The following is a 23,589-nucleotide window of genomic DNA, read 5'->3' as shown; positions in this document are numbered from 1 at the left end:
GTACATTAAGAAGTCAGCGTGTTAATACGGGTCAGCATCTCTGTGCCAGTCGTGTAGACTGTTACTTGAATAGCTGTCACTGCAATGTTTAAAATCCTGGAAACAAGAATGTTTGAGTGTGGTGTGATGCTATGTTGAACCTTTTAAAATTACACTTCATAAATACAGGGAAAAGGGTACTACTGTCTGCGTGGAAGCTCAAGGTTTGTACCAGTTTTGTCAAGTAAAAATGATGTTATCAGAGAGAATTTTAGATTAATCGCACTCTGAGATGTGTACTTAATGTTACATGATACTGACTCTTTCTGTGACCAGCGCGTTTGCTGCATTGTGCTAAAGGAGATCAGCTTGAGGCTCTGTTCCCTCCCAGGCAACACTTGCTGCACCCTGGCAGCTGGCTGGATCCTCAGTCTGGTAGAAGTTATGGCCCCGGAAATGAGCAGATCAGCAGTAGGATGCCCCTGCTATTGAAGAACATTTGCTCTGGTCCTTTGGAGGACCCACCTGCAGTTTAATGCTGCCTACGTTTTCACACTCAGGATGTTTAGATCACCTTGGGTGCTTGATAACATACGTAATTTTGGAGCTGTGCCTTCCACTTTGAGGAAGATAAGACTTTGTCAGATCACACAAGCTTTTAAGGTGTAAAGTAAATAGGTTGTAAAGCCTGGAATGAATTTGTTTGCCTGGATAAATGAAAATTCAGGTTTTGAAAATCAACAATGTCCCTGTTAGCTTCATGAGACAGGAGTTGTGTTTAACTGGGGACGAAAATGCAGGGGTGAGGGAGGTGCATTTATTTCTTTTGTTTTTCTGTTTCAGATTTTTATGAAACCAGATTTTGCCTTGGAAGATTCCTTAACATTTAATGCCGTTTTACCATGGTCTCATTTTAGTACTGCTGGTGGAAAAGGAAATCGTGATGCAGCTTCCTCCAAGTTACTTCAAGAAAAGGTACAACTTTGATACAAGATGTTGTTATCCATTGCAGCTGTTACTACAAAGAAACTCCATTGCTGCTGTTCTGTACTGTTTGTTGAGGCATCACTGTTGTGGGCTTTGTTTTATCTCATTTTACATCAGGCTGCAGATTGCTAGTAGACGATGCAGGAAGCATCTTACTGAAAGAGAATTTTTTTTTCCCTGCTAAATAGATCTACCTATCAAATCTGGAAAAAGAATCTGTATATGGTATAATAACTGGCTCTTTATAAAAACTTAGTGAAGCAGGTATATATTGAGAACTTCATAGATGTGGAGCTGTTTGTTAGGGAAGAAGAGTAATTCCACAAGAAGAGAAAGCTAAAGCTTGTACACTGTCTGTTAAGGCTATTGCTTTCTCACATCTCAGGAAAACTCCAGATTCAAGGCACAGTGGTTTCTGTGCTAAAAGAAATACTAAATCCTGAGGTTTTGTATGTCAGGAGCTTCCTCTTACCTTTTGTTGTCATGTCATCTGCACTGATCCATTTTTGCATTTCACAAAGGACTTGAGTGCATTGGAGAGCATGAAAGCAGAGCTGTTTCTTTCCTGTTGGAAACAGTAGTTTTTACTTGGTCTTTTTAATTATTTTTTGTTAGTTGTGTAGAAAATCCCATAATGAATCATTTTTATGGTACAAATACCCATAAGATGCTTATAGAAAATCTACACAATTTTGGAGTCTGTTTTCTAACTTTAACCTACCAAAGCTTCTGGGAACTAGGGGAGAGGAGAAAAAAAAATTAGTGAGTTGCCTTAAGAAAAAATAACATGGGATCTTCTGGAAGATGTTTCCGAATTTCCAGGAGTTAGTCTTCCTGCTCTCCCTCCAGGTCAGGAGGAAGAGACAGGCTCTGCTGGAGGCTAACTTGATCTTTCATTGGGTTGTCCTCCACACGTAAAGTTGGAGGAGTAAGTCTTTGGAGTTTCTTGTGGCAGTTAACGTTTGAAGATGAAAAAGCAGCGTCTGGCATATGCTTTAAACTCACAAAGTGTGCCTGGGAGCAGCAGGGTGGACACTCAACATGAACTTTGAGTGAAGGAGACCCAGAGCCCTCTCTGATGCAGGAAGTGAAAATAAAACTTTGAATAGCCGTGAGACATGCTGCTTTGGAGAGGTGATACAAATCCCTAAACAGCGTTCTGTTGCCTCCAAAGCCACATGCCTGGCAAATTATTACACTGCTTCATATTACTGAAATGGGCCTAGATTTTTTGTTTTACTTTTTAAAGAGTCTGAACTGCTTAAGGTTTATACTTACCATGTGTAAATAGGCACCCTGCTGCCATAAATATGCTTAGCTCCAGGCACCATTTTTCAACAGGATTTTGAAAACCCTGCCTTAAGCACACATGCTTGGGCTATTAGTGCTTTTGGACTGCTGCTGATTTACTTAAACAATTTCCCCTGATGTTTTTCTCTTTCTTACTTCCTTCCATGTCTTGCCCCGCATTGGGATTGTAAGCTCTTTGAGGCAGGTACTATCATTTCGTTCTGTTTGTTCTACTTCGCTTAGCATAGTGAAGGGACTTGGGGCATCTGATTGGTACAATTGCATAAATAAATTATCATAATAACCCTTTCTTTGATCCCTGTGTCACAGTCTGTCTCAGCTTTTCTTGTGGACTAGGTGTGTCACAGCTGTTTGGAGGATGTTTTTGATGAAACATATTACAAAAAAAGATGGGTTTGCATATTGTATAAATCCTCACCGTTAAATACATGCAGGATGAAAATAACTATAAGAAGGAAACATCCTCCAGCTGATTTTCTTTCCATCTCTGGATGGGCCTTTTGAAATTCAGCATGAAGTTTAAGTGCTTGGCACCTCTTAGAACCAGATCATGTGAGTATTAGAATTCAGATGAGCATCCTAATGCCTCAGTCCTTTGAGTTTGCATATTCAGCATAAGCCAGAACACAGAGCTTTTACAGCTCAAATAATCAGGCCAACCCAGTGGTCTGGTAAGTGTTTGACATAGAGAATTTGAATTTCACGTTCTAAAAGTGTAGGCATACTCTGTCTCAGGGAGTCCCACAGTACCAGCGCACATGAAATACACTTAATAGGAACTCCAACTGGTGGACAAAAAATAACTGCAGCCAGAGATATCCTGAGGATTTTCCTACAAAGAAGAAGCTGCAGCCTTTTAAATGAACAGAGCCATTCCAAAACCATGTTGTCATCAAGTGCAGTTGGGCTGCATCTTTAGCAGCTTCAATGACCCGAAGAACATAGCCTAAGTTCTTACTTGCAAGCCAGTATCCAGAGCTGTCTCCTGGTTAATGGCCATATTCTAACAGTGTGAACGTGCAGCTGTGTGGTACAAAAGCTTGGTTATTTTAAAATTGTTTGGTTTTTTACCTTGTAATTTTCAAGCAGGAGAGGCATCAAGTCAGCCTTCCCAAAGTGATTTTGAGCCTATTTAAAAACAAATGATCAAACCACAATGGGTAGTTATTTGCTTGCTAATCTGACAAAAGGTTTTAATTTTTATTAGCAAAATTTCCTCATGAATCAATAAGACAAATACCCGGAAAGTGTATTTGCATGGTGATTAACTTGCAAAGTCATAACAACACTTCATTTTTCCTCCTTACTCCTCTTTTTAGCTGAGCCATTATCTGGACATTGTGGAAGTCAATATTGCTCATCAGATTTCTCTGCGCTCAGAAGCATTTTTTCATGCAATGACCTCTCAGCATGAGTTGCAGGACTACCTCAGGAAAACCTCCCAGGCTGTAAAATTACTTAGAGAAAAAATCTCCAAAATTGATAAAGTAATGTGTGAAGGATCACTTCGAGTTTTAAGACTATCACTCACCAGAAATAACTGTATAAAAGCATACAATAAATTGAAGTTAATGGCTACTGTACACCAAACACAGCCCACAGTACAGTTGCTGCTGTCCACTTCTGAGTTTGTTGGAGCTTTGGACTTAATAGCAACAACACAGGAGGTGTTACAGCAAGAGCTTCAAGGCATTCACAGTTTCCGGTAGGTAACCATCTAGGTAATTAATAAAATGCAAGTAGAGCTAGAATGTGTTGAGCACATTATGTTGGCTGAAGGGGTTTGTTGCTTTACCTTTGTTTGCTCATTCTTAGAGGGCATAGTACAAAAGGTAGAAAATGTAAGTGTGGCGTAAGCAGAGTGACTAATGCATGTATGTGCCAGAGATTTTTTTTTTTTTTTTTTTAGGGAAGGATGAATTTTTAACATCTAGATGCTTTGTACTCCGTTCTTGTCTGCAGGTGTTTTACTGGTGCAGGGATGAGAGCCAAGTAGTGGCTGGACCTTCATCTTGCAGGGCTTGTAGCCCATAGCTGAGAGATGGTCTGCAGTCCTCATTCATGCAGCACCCCAGAGATACAGTTCTTGCTACACAGCTCCACTCCAAAGCCCCTGTTGAGTGACTGACCTAGGCATGAGGTGTTACAGGAACATGCACGGACCATGTGTTGATTAGGTCAGCTTCCAGCCTGTGCTTGTGCTGGAGGAAGCTTTGCAACCAAAAGCCAGTACAAAGCTGTCAAACCACGGCTCAAAGTGTGGTCTGAGGTTCACAACTGGTCAGATGGGACACGTTCAGCAGTGTCTGCTCTTGTGGAGAGCTGTATTTACAGTGACCAGGGAGCGCTTCCTCTTGCTCTGTCTGACTGAGAAATCCAGTTCTGTGAGCTGCTGAAATCGGGAAGGGAAGAAACAGTGGGAAGGTGCTGCCCAGGCTGCTGTTGCTACTGGTTTTTCACCCATGTTTGCTGCAGTGATGGGATTTAGTGAGTCCAAGGTCCCATGCTGGCTGCTTCTGTTAACAGTGGATGCTTAGAGCTCAACTTGGGAGATGCCGCTGCACTGGGCAAGGTCCTCTGTGATATGCAAGAGTATTAATACAGTAGAATCCTTTTAGCTGATGTAAAATAAACCATTGTAATGGTCATCTAAAGGATAGAAGTGTTGTATGCAAAGCTGCCACTGTGGTATGATGCTAGCAGAAATAGCATATGTTAAATCGGCTCTGAGACTTGCATAAGCCGGTTGAGGTGCTGTATACTTAGTTTTATAAGTTGATGCTGGGAGGGGAGGTTTTTCTGTTTAGAGGTTGTGTGGTTCCTGCAACCTAGTGGTTCCCAGCTTGCATAATAAAAGCATGATCGTTGCTCAGTAACTGTAACATGAATGTTAAGAACGTTAGACAGTTACTACTCTTGTCTGTTTGTTCTGATGACCTCTTCTTCTAACACTACTGGTTTGGAAAAAGACTCAAATTTTATGTAGAAAAGATCTCAGAAAAAGTCTTTAAATATATATATAAAAGTAAATACTTTTTTTTTTGAAAGAGCTAATAAACTATTGGGAGGAAAGCTGTTAGTCTTTTAGCTTAAATGGTCCATCTTCAGACACCTCAGCACAATTTCTTTCCTCTTTACTGTTCCTACTCTCAACCACTTGATTATGGTCAAGGACTTGACTCAGTCCTTGACTGAGTCACTTCTGTATTTACCTAGATGGCAGTGAGTGTACTTTACAACCCTGTGACAACATCAGTCAGAATTAGTTGTGTTTTGCAATCGAGTAACCTATGTGCTACATCAGTAGGGAGTGCAATTCTGTTGTCATTGTGGTTGGTATACGTGATGTCCAAAGAATGTGCTATTATTTTAAAATTACATTCAGATGTGGAACATATTTCCAGGTAAATAAATATTCATCTTGTCTGTAAAAAGCAATTTCTATGAATAATGCTTAGTTGGTTGCTTTGGTAGAGTTAAAAATAGTGATGTGAGTGATAAAAAGCAATTTAAATGCAACCTATATCATCACCCCCACCAGAGATGCAGATGCAGTTGAGACGTCCAGCACGGTTGTTCCCATGTCTCAAAATGGCCTGTGTGTATAGTGTGTCTGGAGAAATAATGTGCAATGGAAAGATGGAGATCTTGGTAAAACTTCTCAGTAGAATGTTATGTTTCTAAATATAAATAAAATTTTAAAAAATCTAAATTGATGCCATATGCACACTTGAGCTTTTTCCAAGAAATACCAAAGGGATGTTCTTGTTTTGTTCTGAGCAAGAATGCTGCAATTGTCAAGTGAGTTAAATACCTGATTTATTTGAAGAAGAGATTAACTTCTAAATCAGTATCTCATTTTTCTAAGTAATTAGTGTATTTTTTCCCCTAAATAATTTTAATCTTATTTAAAAAAATAAAAAACCAAACTTGTTGCTTTAGTGTTGTACATGACAGCTTGTAGAACTTGCTTTTGAATAGACAGCTATAAATTCAGTCATCTCACAGAATCATTCAATATAAAGCAGTAACAAAACTACTCAGATCATCCATACACAAAACTTTTTCTTATTGTCATGCTATATGCAGAAAAACATGTAGTTTTCTTTTAGTTATAGCAAAAAATGAGAGCACCTTAATGGTGCTGTGAAGTAATAAATTGGTGTCTTTAGGTTAATATCTCCAGTGATTACATTTATTAGTCATAACTGTATGGGTATTGTTTGCTACCACTATAGGATAGAATTAAAGTTGTAGAGCTCTTTAAGCTTTTCAGGTTCATCTTTTTAATTTTACAAAAAAAATTAATACTTGCATGTTACCTAAATTACAAATCTGCACTGCCAGTTTTTACATTGCTTTCACAATCCCTGTTGGGGTGATGGAGATGTGATGTTGGGTTTTTTTGCACAGGTATGCTGGGAAACCACACTTTTATACTTTTTTTTTATATACAGTAAAACACAGATACTTGGAAAAATAGTTCTCATCTGTGCATTTTAAAAGAATTTTTACCCTGAACTCATAATTTTACATAAGAGAATTGTAGTATTCAGTCATTGAAAGGACCTGATGTTTGACTGATACCTCTTAAGAGAGATCATTGCCAAGGCATTTTGCTGGAGTATGAATTAAGGTTTGACTTATTTCTACGTGTTTCAGGGTGGAGGGATTTTTTTTGTTGTTAGGGGCTAGAACATCTCGGGTGAAGTGGTGGCAGCAAATGCTGGGAACCCTTCTTGGACGTTTCCATACTTGAGATGTAAGAGGGTAGGTTACGTTGTGTTTCAATGTAGTTAAGCACAGTTAAAGAAATAATTTACCGAAGAGCATCTTTGTGCTTACCTAAGTTGAGAGGCTTTGCGTTGTGGGTGCTAGTCCTGCAGTAAGTTCTGCAACTCCAGTCTTTACATTGCAAATGGTAATCTTAAATTTTGTCTGTTGAGTTTGTTTTGAAATATCCATGATGCAAGTGGCTTGGATGTTTTTCTAGAGGCCAGTTTTGCTTAAATACTCATTTGATATGTGTCCACTCTGTCCATTCCAGCCAATACTTGACCAACAATTTCAAAAGCAGACACATCCCTGATCATTTTAAAATTAAAAAAATTAATCCACTCAAGTCAGATCCAGCAAGATTTGTTCAATTCAGCTCAGTGCTGGCCTTGTGGGCTTCTGCAGGGAGCAGCTACCCTGGTTGGTGCTTCCTCGCACCCTGGCGCTGACTTTGCCCTAAGTGGGCTGTGAGGCCAGATCGTGTGGGCTTTGCATTGGTACAGCAGTGCTCCTACTGGGGAGTCCTAAGATGTTTTTGTTGCTCTACGCAAGCTAGCGGTCTAGCAACACCAGCACTGAAGTAAAGCCAGTGAGCCATGCAAGTTCATTTTCCCCATTTTGTATCCAGGTTTATCTAAAATACCACAGCTCCTGTTAATTCTCATTGACAAAGTGTCTATTTCTTTTTTCTTTTTTTTTTTTTTAAAGTCTGATTTTTACAGATACTTCATGCTCTCTCAGCTGTCAGTAGAAGCTGGAAAAGCCTGCAGTATTTGACATCTCTGAAATTCCCACTTTTAATTTTACTCTGCTCAAAGTTTCTCTAGCTACACAACTTTTAAAGACTGGTTGACATTTCTGATGTGAGAAATTCCCTTGTGGTTTTGTGTGACAACAGTCTGCAAAATGTGGTTTAAAATCTGCAATACATGGAAAAAGTATTTTTCATTTAGAGTAGCATAAAATTGGCAAATTTGAAAACTATTCTGTGTTCTCAGAAAGCCATCAGGTCATGTAAGCTATTACTGTATCTCAGTCATGTGAATTAAATCTGTCACCACATTAAAAGCTCAAATGTTTGAAGTGGAAGAACTTGCAGACTGATGAGCTGAGGGACTGGATGAGCAAAAGTAGTATTCTTTCTTTTTTAACACCTATATACTGACAAGCACTGAGTATTCTTGGTTCTGGTTCACTTCATTGGGAAGAGGGGTACTTGGCACCTTCAAAAAAAAAAAAAAAAAAAAAAAAAAGCCCTACATCCAATTTTTACCCTCCATCAATATTCAAGTCCATATGTTTTGCTGCAAGGTGATGGTGCCCCTGAAAAATGCATGGTTTCAGCTGCTCTAAGAAGTGAAAGATTTGAGCCCCCCATTAGGCCAGTGTTGATTGCATGGAAATTACCTACTGGGTGGTTATTTTCTTCAGCTGTGAACTAATGATTCATTTTCAGGTTGATTATTTAGCTCATATCTCAATGGCTGTTTTTCTTAGGCATCTTGGCTCACAGCTTTGTGAACTGGAAAAGCTGATAGATAAAATGATGATTGCAGAGTTTTCAACTTATGCTCGCAATGATTTAAATAGACCCCTAGAAGATGATTGCCAAATTCTAGAAGAGGTATGTCTGTTACTGAAATAAACTGTCTGATGAATATGTTTGCATCTCTAACACACTTAATTAGCACCAACTAATTCACTCGGGCCCCTAGTAGCAACATTATAATTTTATACTATTTTTCTTCTTGTCCAAACCCCACCCCCTCCCTTTTTTTTGGTGCTTGATAAAATTAAGTAATTCTAACTAAACTCATGGAACTGTGATCCAGTCCTACTTTATTTTTTCAAAATAATCAGATCTCTTTTCTCTGATTAAATGTATACGGAGTTCACTTCATGAACCTCAACGTGTAAGTGGAAAAGAACATGGACTGTCCTATCTACTTGACTGTAAAAATTCAGTTTTGCAGTGAAAGCTGATAGTTGCATGTCGTTCTCATTCTGTCTCCCTATGCATTTATGGGTGTTTGTATCAAGCATGTGGTTGCCCTAAATACAGGCTTCATTTGCAGTATATATTCCTCATTCCTTTGAAGACTGTAAACTTATGAATATTAAGCTGTTGTGATTGTTTTCTAGCCAGGAAATTTTTTTTCTGGATTTTGCCTGTACTAGTCTTCAGTAATTGCTAGACCCCATTAACTGTTTAGTCTTGTTTCATCCATGGGTTTCATGAAATACAGTGAATGGCAATAGCACTTAAATACTCCCATTTCTGCCCTATATTTTCTTCCCACATCTGTGCCGGAACATGATAGATTCTTACTTGTGCTGGTACAATTGTATTTAGTGTCATTCTTGTTCAGGGTAAGGAAATTCACTAATCTTTAGAAATATCCATATTTTTAAGCACAACTGAGGAGCAGGCATGAAAGGGGCTGGGAGGAAGGGACTTTCTTAGCTGGTGTTGCCACAGGGAACTTTGTATACTTAAAGTATGGCATTGGTCTCAAGGCACTGGACTGAGCTGAATACTATTCACCATTGTTTCTTTTCCTCACCTTGACATTTTTAGTGTGTTTTTTATTTTCTTTTTTTTTTTTTTCTTGATAGGAGAGACTTGTATCACTAGTATTTGGACTTTTAAAACAAAGAAAGCTAAATTTTTATGAAATATATGGAGATGAAATGATTATCACTGCAAAGAACATCATTAAACAGGTAAGCCAAATACTTCTAATGTATCTGACAAGGTTGTCCTTAGAAATTATTTTTTAAGTAATTAAGAACAATTCTGATGAAGTATTTGGTGGCCAATGGTCTCTCATTTAGAGCACCTGAGCTTGCAGACACTGAGGACTTCCTGAAGCACAGAGGTCTGTTTGCAGAAAACACCTTCTGGAAGGAGTAGGTAGCATAAGCAGATCACAGCTTTCTCTGTATAATTACCATTGTTCTGAATACCCTGATTTTAGCTTAGTTTGTTTCTTTCTCTTAATGAAATGGTTTTCCCAAATAGTATAGTTGTGTCATAACACTCTGTTTAAAAAAAAAAAACAAACCAAAACCCACGACCAATCCAAAACCCAAAAAAACCTCCACCAAACCCCCAAACCACACCAAAAAGCGCTTCCCCCTGTCCCAACCCTCCAAAAACCAATCAAAACCCCCAAGTTATTTGTGTAAATGCATAAAAGAGAATCAAAAAGTTGTCAGTTGAAACAGTAGAATTCCCAACAAATGCTACAGAAAACATGGCTTGCCTGAATGTTAGCACAGACTTAGCATAGGCACATGATAAAAGGTTGGAAAACATCGTTGCCTCTTTCTAAGAGAGCAAGGTGAAGTAATGAAGAACGTAGAAGTAGTGCTAGCCTGTAAAAATTATTTAAAAAAATTAATTCTTGACCACATTGCTGCTGCTGTTTGCCATTTAGGGTAGCTTATCTATCTTTTCAAACCAAGAAGTCTTTATAGATAAAACCAGCTAAAACCAACACATGCACAAAGTTTAGATGACTTCTTTGGGGAAAAATACATGGAATGTTTTGGACAGTAACATGATGGCTTTTGTTTGCAAACAAAAACTAGAGTAACAAACTAACAGTTTGTTACTTTTAATTTTACTTGTCTTGTTTGTTTGCATGCATGTGTGAGAATATTGTGCAAGGGGTGTTTTTCTCCCCTAAAGATATGTGATTGTTTCAGGAGTCATGTTCTGATGTGTTATGAGCCACCTCTGATTTGTATCTCAAAGGCTGGGAGATAGTCAGGTGGTGGGTTTGCCAGCAGATGAAGACAGTCTCTCCTGTCCTCATAGTATAGCATGAGGTATAGTATAGCTGTGTTGTGAACCAGGTTGGGAACCTGTTATTATCATAATTATTTATTATTTTGCTTTAAGCCAGATTGGGTCCCCCAATCCATGTCACATTGCGGCCCCGTGGTTCTGTTGATCTGTTTGTGCAGAGTGGGTATAGATAACACAGGTTGATGTTGCTAGTGAATATTGTGGCAGAATTAGAAAATAATAGACAGTGATATGTGCAACTGTACCACCACTTCTTGTAAGGATTTGGCAATGATTCACTTCTTCACGATGATTCTCTTTTTCATGGGACCTGAATACAATTTAAATGGAGTAAGCACCCCTGCCCCTAACTGCTTGTTCTCTCCCCACCTGAAAGCGATGGGATGCTGGGCTGGGTCATTGCCCTGATCCCTGAAAGATCAGCAGGGTGGGAGTGAGCACTACTTTCTAGTTATTATTGCTGTATTACTGTAAGCTTGGGAAAACAAGAGCATACTGCTCTGGGCCTTCACATAAGGTGTAACACACCCACACACAAAAAAAAAGCATGAATGAATAACACCACGATAAAACTGTTCATCTGCCCGGCAGTGTCCATTGCCTTTTCACTTGCCTGTGTCAGCAGTCATGAGGAGACATTTTTTCCTTTACGTTGTCCTTTCAGTTGGATAATTGGCAAGAAGTGCTCCCTGTTTTCCTGCTCACTCTTGATTCCTATTCTGCTGGGAATATTTGTCTTTGTGTTGGGTTTTTCAGGTGTCACCTCTGCTCAGTAATAGATGAGGTTTAATCAACTTCTAACGTAAGTTTCTGTTGAATAGGGAAAATAGATGGGATCAGAGTATTTCTGTGTGGTTTGTGTAACACGTTTGCATTGAGGGCTATTGTCTCAACTCTTCAGGATATTTTTCCTTAAATGAAACTGTTTCCTTCCCATGTCTCAAATGTGCTTCCTGTTCAAATGCATTGCTGCTGGGCTGTTTTGGGCAGTACTTTAGTAGCTGCCAGGCAGGTGAAAGAGCAGAGGTTTGTAAGCACTGAACACGCTGCATGGTTCAAGAACAAGGTCTGCTTTTAAGAAGCTTCTGTACTGACACCACTGTTATTCAAAGCACAGGTAAAATCCATGTAGCTTGAGATGGTGGCCATCAGTCACCATTTGGATTGTACATATTCACTTAAAGGCAAGATGAGTTCGTCCACTCATTTGATCAGGTTATTGATTGACATTTGGGAGAAAACCCCAGTTCAATCTAAATGGAGTCGATTTGTACCTAGGGCTTACAAGTAATGTGAAAAGAGATCAGTGAACAAATTGCCAGAAAACAATAGATATGTTTCGAATGAAAATTGATCATTCTTGACACCTAAAGAAACTGGTCAGTTTTGTATGTACTAGTTGAAGAACAAATGTTCTTTGAGGAAAGGCCACTGTGTAGCAATAAAGATGTGGAAAAATCTAGGGACAGAGGCAGGTGGTGTGCTGGAGGTGAAGAGGAGGGCACACAGACAGCAAAATACCGTGTCTGCTAGGAGGGCAGCTGAAACTGGGTCTGCCTTAACAGTTGAAATTACAGGACTGTAGGGGTGTGCTTCCACGCTTCCCTGCTGCTGTTCCTTCCAGGTTAGGCTAGTTCCCAAGTTCCGTATTTAAAGCTGAAAAGGATGTCAACCAACATTTTCCAAAGCCAGTCACATTGGAAAGGGGAAGAATATGGCTTCTATTCTTAAGTACCTGACTTGAGAGACATTTTTGAATTGGGCTTAGCATCCATACTCAGAAAAGCAGATCTCTTTGAGATGGAGTCAGTGTGCCCTCCAGAGCTTAGTACACAGTTGGGAATGTTTTGATCATCTGTATTTTGCAAATAGATGTTTGGGTGGTTGGCTTTGGGGGTTTCTTTCGGGGTTTTTGTTTGGTTGGTTTTAGAGAAACAAGTTGTTAAATGATACAAATATGTTTTTCCTTTATTATTTTACTTTTCCTTGTTTAACTTGAGGTTTATTGTGTGTGTTATGAAACTCAGCAGCAGTTAGAAGGAAGCTAAGATCTTTTTTTGTTTTTTTCCCCTTTAAATTTGACAGTGTGTGGTTAATACGGTATCACAGATAGAAGAAATAGATACAGACGTGGTTGTTAAGTAAGTATACAGCCAGATATTTTTTTTTTTTTGGTGGTGGGTGGGGATAGGAGATGGATGCTTTTTAGCACAGATAAATTTACCATTCTAATTTGTGCTTAAATTTCCCTATAATTCAGGATTATCCATCTCTTTTACCTTAAACTTCTGCTTCTGTCTGCCTCTGTGAGAATATTGTGTGTTCCCCTTCTCATTCAGATTCTAATGTTACCTTAAGCTTACCTTTAAAATAAATACTAAAATTCTGTGCACCTCATTGCATGAAGCATAAACTACTATATTTAGGCATATGTCTCTTAAATACTTGAAGGCATTCCCTGTTGTCATAATCTGGGATTTTGTATGAAAACGTGTCAGTAGTTTCAGTACCTCCTGCATGAACGAGAATAGGAGCTATCCAGGGAGGAGATCAGACAGCTTCACACCCAAGAAATGGGTGGGCAGGAACCTCACAAAGCCCAGCAAAGGCAAATGCTGAGTTCTGTGTCTAGGAAGGAGCAACCCCTTGCAAGAGGAGAGGCAGGAGCTGCTTGGCTTCAGAGCAGCTTTGCAGGGTAGGACCTGGGGGTCCCTGGTGGAGAACTGGTTGGCCATGGACCAGCAGTGTGTCATTACAGCCACAGCCTGGGCCACGTTAGCACAGGCAGCAGGTCAAGGAACAAGTAAGACACTGAGGTCCTGCAGAGGCCACTGGGGACTGAAGTATGGAGCGTAGGAGGAGCAGCCAAGGGAGCTGGGTCCCCCTCCAGCCTGGGGAAGGCAAAACTCGGGGGAGAACTGCCCACAGCTACCCCATGGGATGGGGTAGCTGTAGACAGAGCCAGGCTCCTCTCAGAGATGGGCGGGGGAAGGATGAGGGGCAATGGGCACAAGGTGAAAGGTGAGAAATGCTAGTTGAGTCTTAGGAAAAATATGTTCCCTGTGAGGATGGTCGAACACTGGAACAGTGGCCCAGAGAAACTGTGAGATCTCCGTCGTGGGACATGGTGAAGCCTTGACTAGGCAGAGCCCAGAGCAACCCAGTCTAGTTGGACCTGTATTGAGCAGGGGTTGGACAATGCACCTCCAGAGGTCCCAGCTCCAGAGGCCCTTGCCAGCTTCTGCTTTTCTGTAGCTTCCTGATTCATTTGGCTCGACAAAGGGTTACCCCAAGATAATAAAAACAGACCAGCTGATAAAGCAAAGTGAGAGGCAGAATCTGTACAGGATTCATACCCAGACTGGGAAAAGACTGGGCACAGGGTCATTTTTAAACATTGGGTATTTGGTCACTATTCTCCAATGTTTACTATTCTGCTGTTGGGTCCTAACTGTATTACAGGGTTTAATTTTTGTTCTATCAACAACTTTTCTGCCTTTTGCCACAGACAGCTGACTTGCACTTTAATAGCAGAAGTGGTCTCATTGCAATGCAACAAAATGGACTTAATAACAAGGCTTTTGTAACACTTACAAAATATTTTCATTTAATTTTTTTTGTAAATTTTGTTTTTTCCCACATGATTTGTGAAAATGTTATTAACCCCCCCTCCCTTGTTGGTAACACATACTTATCCCAGGGAAAAGAACATTATGCCCTGGAAAAAACTAAATGGTAAATATGAGGCTTTCATTTTTTTAGTATGATCTATTTTTATATAACTCCTTCCCCATTCCACTTGCGTACGTTGTGTTGATCGTGACTGTTGTTCAGGTGATGTCTGTTGTTCTGCCAGATAAGTCTATGCAATTTTCCTTATATTTACAATTCCATTTAAAGCATGTTTTTTTTCTTTATGTGCCAGTGGGCATCATGGCCAGTAAACATTTGCTGTTTACTGAATACTGCTCTTTTTTTTAGGCTTGCAGACCAGATGAGGATGATGAATTTTCCTCAGTGGTTTGATTTACTGAAGAATATTTTTTCTAAGTTTACTATCTTCCTCAAGAGAATAAAGGTAAGACAGTCATTTACCAAGAGCTTCATGTAGTTCAGACGTGAAATGGAATGAAGTTACTTTCCACTTGAAGTCTTAAGGTGTTGGTTTTACTTATAGAGTTCAAATTTTATATTGAAAGAATGGGACGTGAATATCGGCATCCAGGGCAAAAATGATTAGTGCTAACAAAGAGAGCAGTGGGAAGGAAAATAATACCTCTTGTTGCATGATTACATCCATTTCAGGCTGTTAGGGATTAGGGCAGAACTTTTGTATGTGTTAGATTGCTCCAAATGAGGTTTCTTTCACTGTTCTCACAAATGTCTGGTATTAGTTACCATCAGACAGACGGATCTGCCTCCAAATGCTAATTACACAATAGAAAATAAAGCCAGGATTTAGTTTAATTTTGTGGGTAAAAGAAAATCTCTTTCTAGGACAAGCTAGTGGCACAGGGTTTTGGGGTTTTTTGTAATAAAAGTTATATTTGATTCTAGGCAACGTTAAATACTATCCGTAGCGTGGTTTTCTTGGTTCTAGACAAGAACCAAAAAACCACAGACCTGGAGGACACCTTACAAAAGAACTCTGCTAAAGACAGTACGGTGGACACAGAAGTGGCTTACCTGACTCATGAAGGCATGTTTATAAGCGATGCATTCAGCGAAGGGGACCTCCCGCCTGTAGCAGCTGACACTACCTCTCAAAGAAACACTTCCCCTAACAGTGAGCCCTGTAGCAGTGATTCGGTCTCTGAACCAGAGTGTACTACCGATTCCTCATCCAGCAAAGAGCAAACATCGTCTTCTGTCACTCCAGGGGGAGTAGAGATGATGTAAGTAAATGTGCTGCCTGGCTTCACTTTGCAGCATGTCAGAAACAAGGTGTTAGGTGCAGGTGGTTGTTTCTGATGATACAGTACAAAAATTGCTCTGAAGGAATGTGCTTTCTAGGTAAGTAAAATGCAGCACCATTGCCCCTAGAGACTGCCATCAGACTGCACTGTCCCCAGCTCACCTTTGTTTCATTTATTTGCCTTGTTGTCACCTCTATATGTAGTGGTATGGGGACTGATTATGTCACTTACAGAAAAGGACCCCTTCTCCATCTGTTCTGCTGGGGACCCCACTTCTGTAGGGAGCAGGAGAGATGTATGTCTAGCCTACATGAAAGACATTCTTTGTTATGCCTTTAGCTGGCAGAGGCATCTCTGTTCCCTGTTCATGTTCTCGGTGGCTATTTTTTCTGGGTTGTTTTGGTTTTTTTTTTAAGCTGGCTTCATGGAATACACCTTGATACATTCTAGAGAAAAATCTGCTGTTCATTGTCAACTATTTGACTTGCATGGTTAAATAAATCCATCTGGGTGTGTTGGTACCATAGGCAGTGCTTCCCTGTGGTGCTCCACACTCCACAGTTGTAACCTTTTTGGCAACCTTTTATGCATACCTTATTTATGGCTGGAAATCAGAGCTAACATGTTAAAAGAACCAGGCATAGTGTGTGTGGGACTCAGGCATGAGCCACTTCAAAAGCCAGCGTGTCTGGATACAGAGTTTTGTGAACCAAAATTGAAATACCACTTGTTAACCAGCTGAAAGATGGAAGGTAGCAAGTAGCTTGCTCACCCTAGCTGATTCTTACTCAAGTACCCATACTTGTGTGTTGAAGCAACTGTCAGTTTTGATAGAGACCTTCCTCCTCAAATCACAACGCTGGCTGAAGGAGATAGATTTAAAATAAATATGCTGTGCATAAAACAAATTCAGGCCTCTGTATGTCCGAACATCTGTTGTATGCTGGAAGAGAAATGCAATGTGAAGAGGGGTCCAGGGTTACAGTGAGGAGAAGGGAATTGGATCCCAACTGGTCTGGAGCACTTTGCCCAGTTAGCTAAAAATATACCACTCAGCTAGAGCTCTGGAGCAATAAAGTTGTTTCTGAGGCTGGTTGCATAACTGTTCTAAAATGAACTTGCTTCATCCCTCTTCTGGTTTTCTTTGTACCTCTGCTCTGTGTTTGGAGCAGGCTAATAAAATTACTCAGTTATGACAATGTTAGCCCAGTTGCTGCTCTGTAGCGTCCTGAGTTTTCTCTCTCCTCTCATACTGTCAGCCCCTTGAGCAGTCACACTGGCGCAAAAGGTTGTTATCTTAACTAATTACATGAATGGCAAAGCTGTGCTACAGGCTAGCCTCAAAACAGTAGACAAATCACAAGGCTTTTTAAAAAAGCACCAGCTTAGAAGCCTGAAGTCTAAAGAGTGAATAAAATAACTGTCTATAGATTAAGGTGGTGGGGAGTGCAGGGTATTTATTTTAGGCCTCACATTTGGATTGGAGAAAAAATGGTGTGTTTTATGTGTTGTATGCTTGTGATGCTGAAGTGTTACAGGAGCTGGGTAAACTTTAGCTCAGTAAGCATTAATAATATTTGTTGGTTAGTAATGGCTATATCATGTTTTCTCTTAGACCATTAATAGCAGCTAGCATGTAGATTTAAAACGAAATACAAGGATGTGCAGTTGTGCATTTCCTTGTTACAGGGACTGACGTGACACTGACAGCAGCTTAGAAAATCCCATCTGTACAAAGTGACTTTGGTGATTAACTGTCTGCATTTGACAGTTGCTGCAAGGCTCTTTCCTCCCTCAACCAGAAATACTGGCATATTTTTTTATAAATTGATGCTCATCTAACTGGTTCTGTCATTTGTAGGATCAGTGATGACATGAAGCTGACTGACCTGGAACTGGTCAGGCTGGCAAACAGTATACAAGAGTTGCTTTATAATGCCTCTGATATCTGCCATGATCGTTCAGTCAAGTTCCTCATGGCAAGAGCAAAGGTAAGGAGCTTGGGTCAAACTACTGTCGGTGTCTCATCCTTAACGAGAATTTACTCCACGTTACTGGATTAATGAGTGCGAGTTCTGAAATGGTCTTCGCAACTGAAATTAAGTAACTGTTCCTGCTGCCACAAGTGCTTGAGCACGCCTGTCCAGAGCACGCAAGCATTAACATATCATGTCATTGCAAGGCAATGTGAGTTTCTGCTACTTTTTTTTTTTTTTTAGTGCTTTTTAATATTCTGACTTGCTGTCTCTCCATGCAGAGAATGCGTATCTATGACAAGGTAGCTGCTTGCACTGCAATCTCCCTTTTCTGTCCCAAGTAAGGTTAAATAACGTGCCTCTTAAAATAGTAGTACCCCTCAGACGTGCTGACTAGTTATTTCTTTACATCTCTGAATTTTTGTGGTGCTATGTCTGCTTACAGTGGTTTTCTTTGCATGTAGGATGGCTTCCTGGAGAAGCTGAATTCCAATGAGTTTGTTGCTCTTTCTCGCTTGATGGAAGGCTTTATCTTAGATACTGAGCAGATCTGTGGCAGGAAAAGTATGTCCTTGCGAGGAGCACTTCAGAGTCAAGCGAATAGATTTGTGAATAGATTCCATGAGGAGAGGAAGACGAAACTAAGGTATCTCTGAGTGTAGAAGATCTTTATATTCTTACATGAATAATTTTATCAATCGTATGGCAGGCAAACACAATCTTTTGTTGCCCAGAACACTAGTAAGCCAGTTGTACTTGAGAGGGTGAAAAAAACCTGTATTAAACCCCCATTATTTTCAATCAACTTAGACATTTACCATTTTCATAACTTAATTTCTTCAAACTGGATTATTCTACAGTTACCTGAATAAGGACAGTAATAGCTACAGGGAGTACTCGGGACTGACATAGAAGGGCAGAATTGCTCTGTCTCAGGGGTAGAGTAACTTCAGGATAATCACTTCCAACTGTTAAAAAGCAAAAAAACCAAAACCACCACCAAAATACCACCACCAACCCAAAACACCTCCAACAAGACCAACAATAAAAATATAAAACCCAAACACTTGGGGAACAGCCTTGCCATTAACATACATCAAGTCTTTTTGCTTTCATCCATCAAAAGCTCTTAAAATTCCAGTATTTACACATTACTTCAGTGGCAGTGATCTCATAAGGATCTTCATTGCCTAGCGTAGTCTTTTGTCCTCTATAATAGATGGAATGAATGAATCATGAGATCTCTAGGCCGACACAGTGTTTTTCTGTTTTGCTGCTGTCAATTGTTGGGCACCTCTTTCTAATAAAGATGAAGAACATAACATTTTGGCCCACTGACTTTTTAAAAATTACTGTAGTTTTGCTTGCACAGCAGTACAGGCAGGAGAGGTGTTAAGACAAGGTATTTCATTTTCTCAGCCTTCTCTCTTTTGTGTTTAAAACTAGCCTACTCTTGGATAATGAGCGCTGGAAGCAAGCTGAAGTTCCTGCCGAGTTTCAGGATCTTGTCGATTCGGTGTCACATGGCAGAATTTCTCTCCCTGAAAAAAAACCAGCAGGTGTGTATCTTGCAGTCTTACTGTTAATTGAATTTATTATCAGCAAATACTGGTATTGAACGTTGATGGACATATTCTGACATCAGTCTTGATCTGTGTTTGCTCGCTGTCTTTTGGGGGGTATCAGAAGGAATCCGATACCTTTCCCCCCCCCCCCCCCATCCTTTTTTTCTGTTACCAGTGTTGAAACTTCTTGTGCTGACCTTAGTAAGATTATTTATTTATTTTTTGGAAACCCATTCAAGTGTTAGCACAGGGTGGGAGCTACTTTTTTATACAAGTATTCCCAGTGTAGAGGCTTACAGTCTTTGCACAAATTCAGTCTGTCCCCAGAAAATATCCCTGAAGTGTTGCGAAGGACTGAGGAGCATGTGTGTGTGCTCAGCCCTCCTTGTGTTAAACAAAGCTTGCTCCTTTCCGCTGCTTCATCTGCCAGTTGTTCAAATGAAAAACAGCATGCTATGTGGCTGCTCATGGAAGTGAAAACTCATGTACATTCAATTATTTACCTTGCCACAGAAACCTCATATGACCTCAGACAAGTCACTTTTTTCTCCTCGTGCCCTACTTCCGCATGTGCAAAACACGAACACATAATGCGTTCTTACCTGGTGAGGGTTCTCATCCAATATTGCAGTGATGAACGTGTGTGAATAGCTAGAACAGGAAGAAATCATACATAGAGGGGAAAGAAAATGGCAATAGATGAGAAGGAAGAAAATACAGTAATGTCATGATGGAGAAACCCTGACCCCTCAAAAAAGAAATATATCGGAGAGAGCGGGCGTATTAGGCAATAATCACTCCGGTTATGAAACATGACACCAAAATATGTTCATCAACCATTGCTCTTAAAATAAACTCATACAGCTTCCTTCAAGAAGATATAAAACTGGTGGTATCAAATTTAGCATGAAAAACTGCATCAGTAAGAGCTTCTACTATGAAGCCTGGGGAAGAAGTGGTTTGAAGCTAAAAATATTAATATACACAGCAAATCATTTGAGAATGTATAGTAGAAAACCTGATGATTTTTTTCTGCTTCTACTACTTGTAACCTTTTGTATTTGAGGTTTTGAAGTCCATAATGACTGTGGGACTTTGGGGGATTTTTGATCTAAAATGCCAGCAGATAATAAAGTAACTTTACAGGTCATAATAATTATGATGGGTGACCAACTATATAATAAATACTGTAAAAGAGAACAATGCTCCAAAGATTGATTGTGGTTTTTTTTCAAGCCTTAGCAAGTGAACACTAAATTTGTAGAAACTAGCATTTTTTTGTGCTTGTTTTTAGTTCAACTAATCCCTTTTCCTTTCTTGCTAAAATGTCTAGCTACCGAAGAAAGAAAGCCAACTGATTTCCTTATTGTTGAAGGACAAAAATATGCAACAGTTGGGTAAGATGCACTCTTTTCTATTAGCAGTGGGTTAGTTGGCAAGAAGTTTTGAGTAGAACTGTGATGAATACTAACAGCTTTAGCAATCTTATTTAAATAAAAAAAACCCTCCTTCCTTCCACAGATTAGTTTCTCTTTAGTTCCCAAACAGTTACAAAACATTGCAAACTCTTCTGCACACTAAAAAGCTGTTTCTTCTCTGAATGACTAGGCTCAAATTGATGTTTTCATTTGAATATGTTTTTTCCAATTATTTCATGAAAACACGTAGTCATGAAAATACAGGTTTGTCTTCATAGCACACTGTTGTTATTTCTTCCATTATAGGTTATCTCTGGCAAAAATACATGAGTACACTATTGAATGAATGCTTATCTTATTCAGAATAAGAAATAAGATATGGGCTATCTCAGTAGCTGCATATGCTATTGCTTTGGATCAGAAAGGAGTTTTTTAAAGCTGGTTGTATCAAAGACATTTTAAAATATATAACGCTCACATACTTCTTTCATTTAAAAGCATGCTGTGTTTCCAAAGGCTGTGAGGCTTAAGCATTAAATATACACGAGAGTGTTTTTGGGGAGGAAGTAAAACGTGGACATCTCACTTCCCAGAGACCTAACATCAATTTGCCCCAAACTTAAATGTTCTGATTTACATAATGTCTTTGACCAGCTGTCATTTTATGAGTTACTTCATGATGATGTGTCATTGTTCAGTTAGAAACAGAAGCTGATGGCTCGGAACTTCTGTGCCAGCCAACTGATACCACTGCAAAAGACCATTTAGAAGCATTTGAACATTCTTTAAAGGATAAAGTTTACTTAATAGATGATGTGTTTGATAATCCATCTCTGCTCATTTGAAACTTGTTATATTGTCAGCTTCATGTTATGCAAATACTTGTTTTATTTGTACACACTTCTACATACAGTTACATTGTATTTAATCAAATAAAATGCATTCACCAAAAAGAGCCAAGATGTTCCCCAACATTCTCCAGGTGTTTCAGTTGATTGTTCATCCTCTTTCTGCACTGTACTGCCTAAAGGAAGAAAGAGATTTTATTTTTTGAAATGTTAGAATATCTACTCTGAACACTTGATCTTGCCTTAGTTTTCTTGCCTTCTGTGTATTTGAATTCTAAGGACCGTACCTGCTCTTTGTGGAGCTTTCCTAATTCCATCCTGTAGTTCCCAAATTCTCCAGTCCCACTAAATTCAGAGGAAGTTACAGGTGTTGAGTGTCTTTAAATATTTGGTGCTGTTTCTTCACAGCTGCCTTCTGTCTTTGTGACTCCTTAGCGTATTTGTTACGTTCTTTTCAGTGGTGGGGGTTGTCTACATTTTGTGGATTTTTATACTTACTCAAACTTGGCCAGAGTTACACAGTAGTATAAGAAAAGAGCTCTGGATTTCTTTTGTCTCCTGCCAACATCTGCGTGGAAACTTCTGCAGTTCCACAGTAGCTTTTTTGGCAATTAAACAGTTAACACCAATACACCTTAGAGACTTTCATATATGTCAAGTACTTTTTCCACACGCCACCCTGTGGAATGGGTATTCTTTATGTGTATATCTTTTATGTTTTACTTCAGATCAATTAGTGAGTTTGTTTAATGCTATAATCTCTAGCATTAGGTGACCTTCTGTCAACATGACCGACTTCTGTTTGATTTTTATTTTTTTTCCCAACATCTGTGCACTGAGATGACACATTTGGCTGTTCCCTCTCTTGTAGGACAGTATTGCTGTTAATAAGAATAATCCTCGAGTACTGCCAGTGTGTGGATAACATTCCTTCCATCACCACTGACATGCTTACCCGCCTGTCTGATTTACTGAAGGTATGACTCCAAACATACCATCTGTGCTAACAGGGGTATTCAGGGTGGAGAACGTGTCTTACTCCGTAATGCTTCACATGCTTTTATGATTTCATATAAATGATATAAATTGTCTAGAAATGATTGCATTTGTTACTGTGCCGTAAGGTAGCCTTTTAAGCTAAGAGCATTAAAGATGCAATTTGTTGTGTGAATTAACTTCAGGAAGGCTGTCTTTCCTCTTGTTCGCCCGGAATATTGGAAATCCCATCTAGTAGTGCTTGTTAGAGCTGCTTGTCCTTCAGGCTGGGTGTAGGATTAATGCAACTGAAGAAAAACAATTTGATCCCAGGTGCCACAGAGATATATCTATATTCAGGAAGGAGACAAGTCCTTTGTTTTTTTACAAGTCAGTAGAGGTATAGTCAGTAGAAGCATGAAAAATACTATGGGATGAAGCTTCTGTTGTGAAATGTAAAGATGATGAAAGACCAGGACCTTTTTGTCATTTATTTCTCACTAGAGAAGGGGAAAGCTGGTAAAGCTCAGATACTGCAAGGTAATATAAGTAAACGATAATAAAAGGAGCCCATGAATGCACCCTAAAAGTGTCATATATAGGCTCCAAAGCCTAGCAGTTAATTTATTTCAAGATTTTCACTTGTTTCTTTGTCCACAAAGGTTATGTCAGGTCTAAGAGTTCTGAACATAAGCATGATTGATAAAAGACGAACAGATTTTATGCTCTGAAAGTATATTTTACATAAGGTGGGGGACGGGAGAGGGGAAACACACCCTGGGAGATGGACCTTTTAAATAATCTTCCTGTTGGTTCCTTATACAAATAACCACATGTAGGAGTGCTCCTCCCTGCAGTCATCATTCAGATTCATTCACAAACCTTCCCTTTTGAAAGCACTATCCAAGAGAAATCAGTCACTCTGGGGTTGGGGATGCCCCTCTTCACCTCTCATTCTCCAGCTGCTGCTTCACTCAAGGCCTGCAGCACTTTTTTGCAGGCAGGCAGAGTAGCAGCAGATGCC

At 39.6% G+C, this 23,589-nt stretch overlaps 1 protein-coding gene across 1 annotated transcript in view; it reads left to right on the top strand.

The window, feature by feature from the left end:
- VPS54 (VPS54 subunit of GARP complex) overlaps positions 1 to 23,589 on the top strand; it is a 52,842-nt gene that overhangs the window by 17,262 nt on the left and 11,991 nt on the right. Inside the window, exons 7-18 of the mRNA XM_075749672.1 lie at positions 823 to 954; positions 3,597 to 3,982; positions 8,551 to 8,677; positions 9,670 to 9,777; positions 12,953 to 13,008; positions 14,849 to 14,945; positions 15,425 to 15,762; positions 17,645 to 17,774; positions 18,224 to 18,405; positions 19,206 to 19,318; positions 20,658 to 20,721; positions 22,462 to 22,567. Coding sequence (XP_075605787.1) covers positions 823 to 954; positions 3,597 to 3,982; positions 8,551 to 8,677; positions 9,670 to 9,777; positions 12,953 to 13,008; positions 14,849 to 14,945; positions 15,425 to 15,762; positions 17,645 to 17,774; positions 18,224 to 18,405; positions 19,206 to 19,318; positions 20,658 to 20,721; positions 22,462 to 22,567 — 1,839 coding nt within the window. The remainder of the gene's footprint in view (positions 1 to 822; positions 955 to 3,596; positions 3,983 to 8,550; positions 8,678 to 9,669; positions 9,778 to 12,952; positions 13,009 to 14,848; positions 14,946 to 15,424; positions 15,763 to 17,644; positions 17,775 to 18,223; positions 18,406 to 19,205; positions 19,319 to 20,657; positions 20,722 to 22,461; positions 22,568 to 23,589) is intronic.

The sequence above is a fragment of the Balearica regulorum genome, chromosome 3, assembly GCF_011004875.1.
Source record: "Balearica regulorum gibbericeps isolate bBalReg1 chromosome 3, bBalReg1.pri, whole genome shotgun sequence".
Classification (NCBI taxonomy): Eukaryota; Metazoa; Chordata; class Aves; order Gruiformes; family Gruidae; genus Balearica; species Balearica regulorum.
The sequence above is the reverse complement of the archived record's forward strand: the minus strand, read 5'-3'. Positions and strand labels throughout refer to the sequence as shown.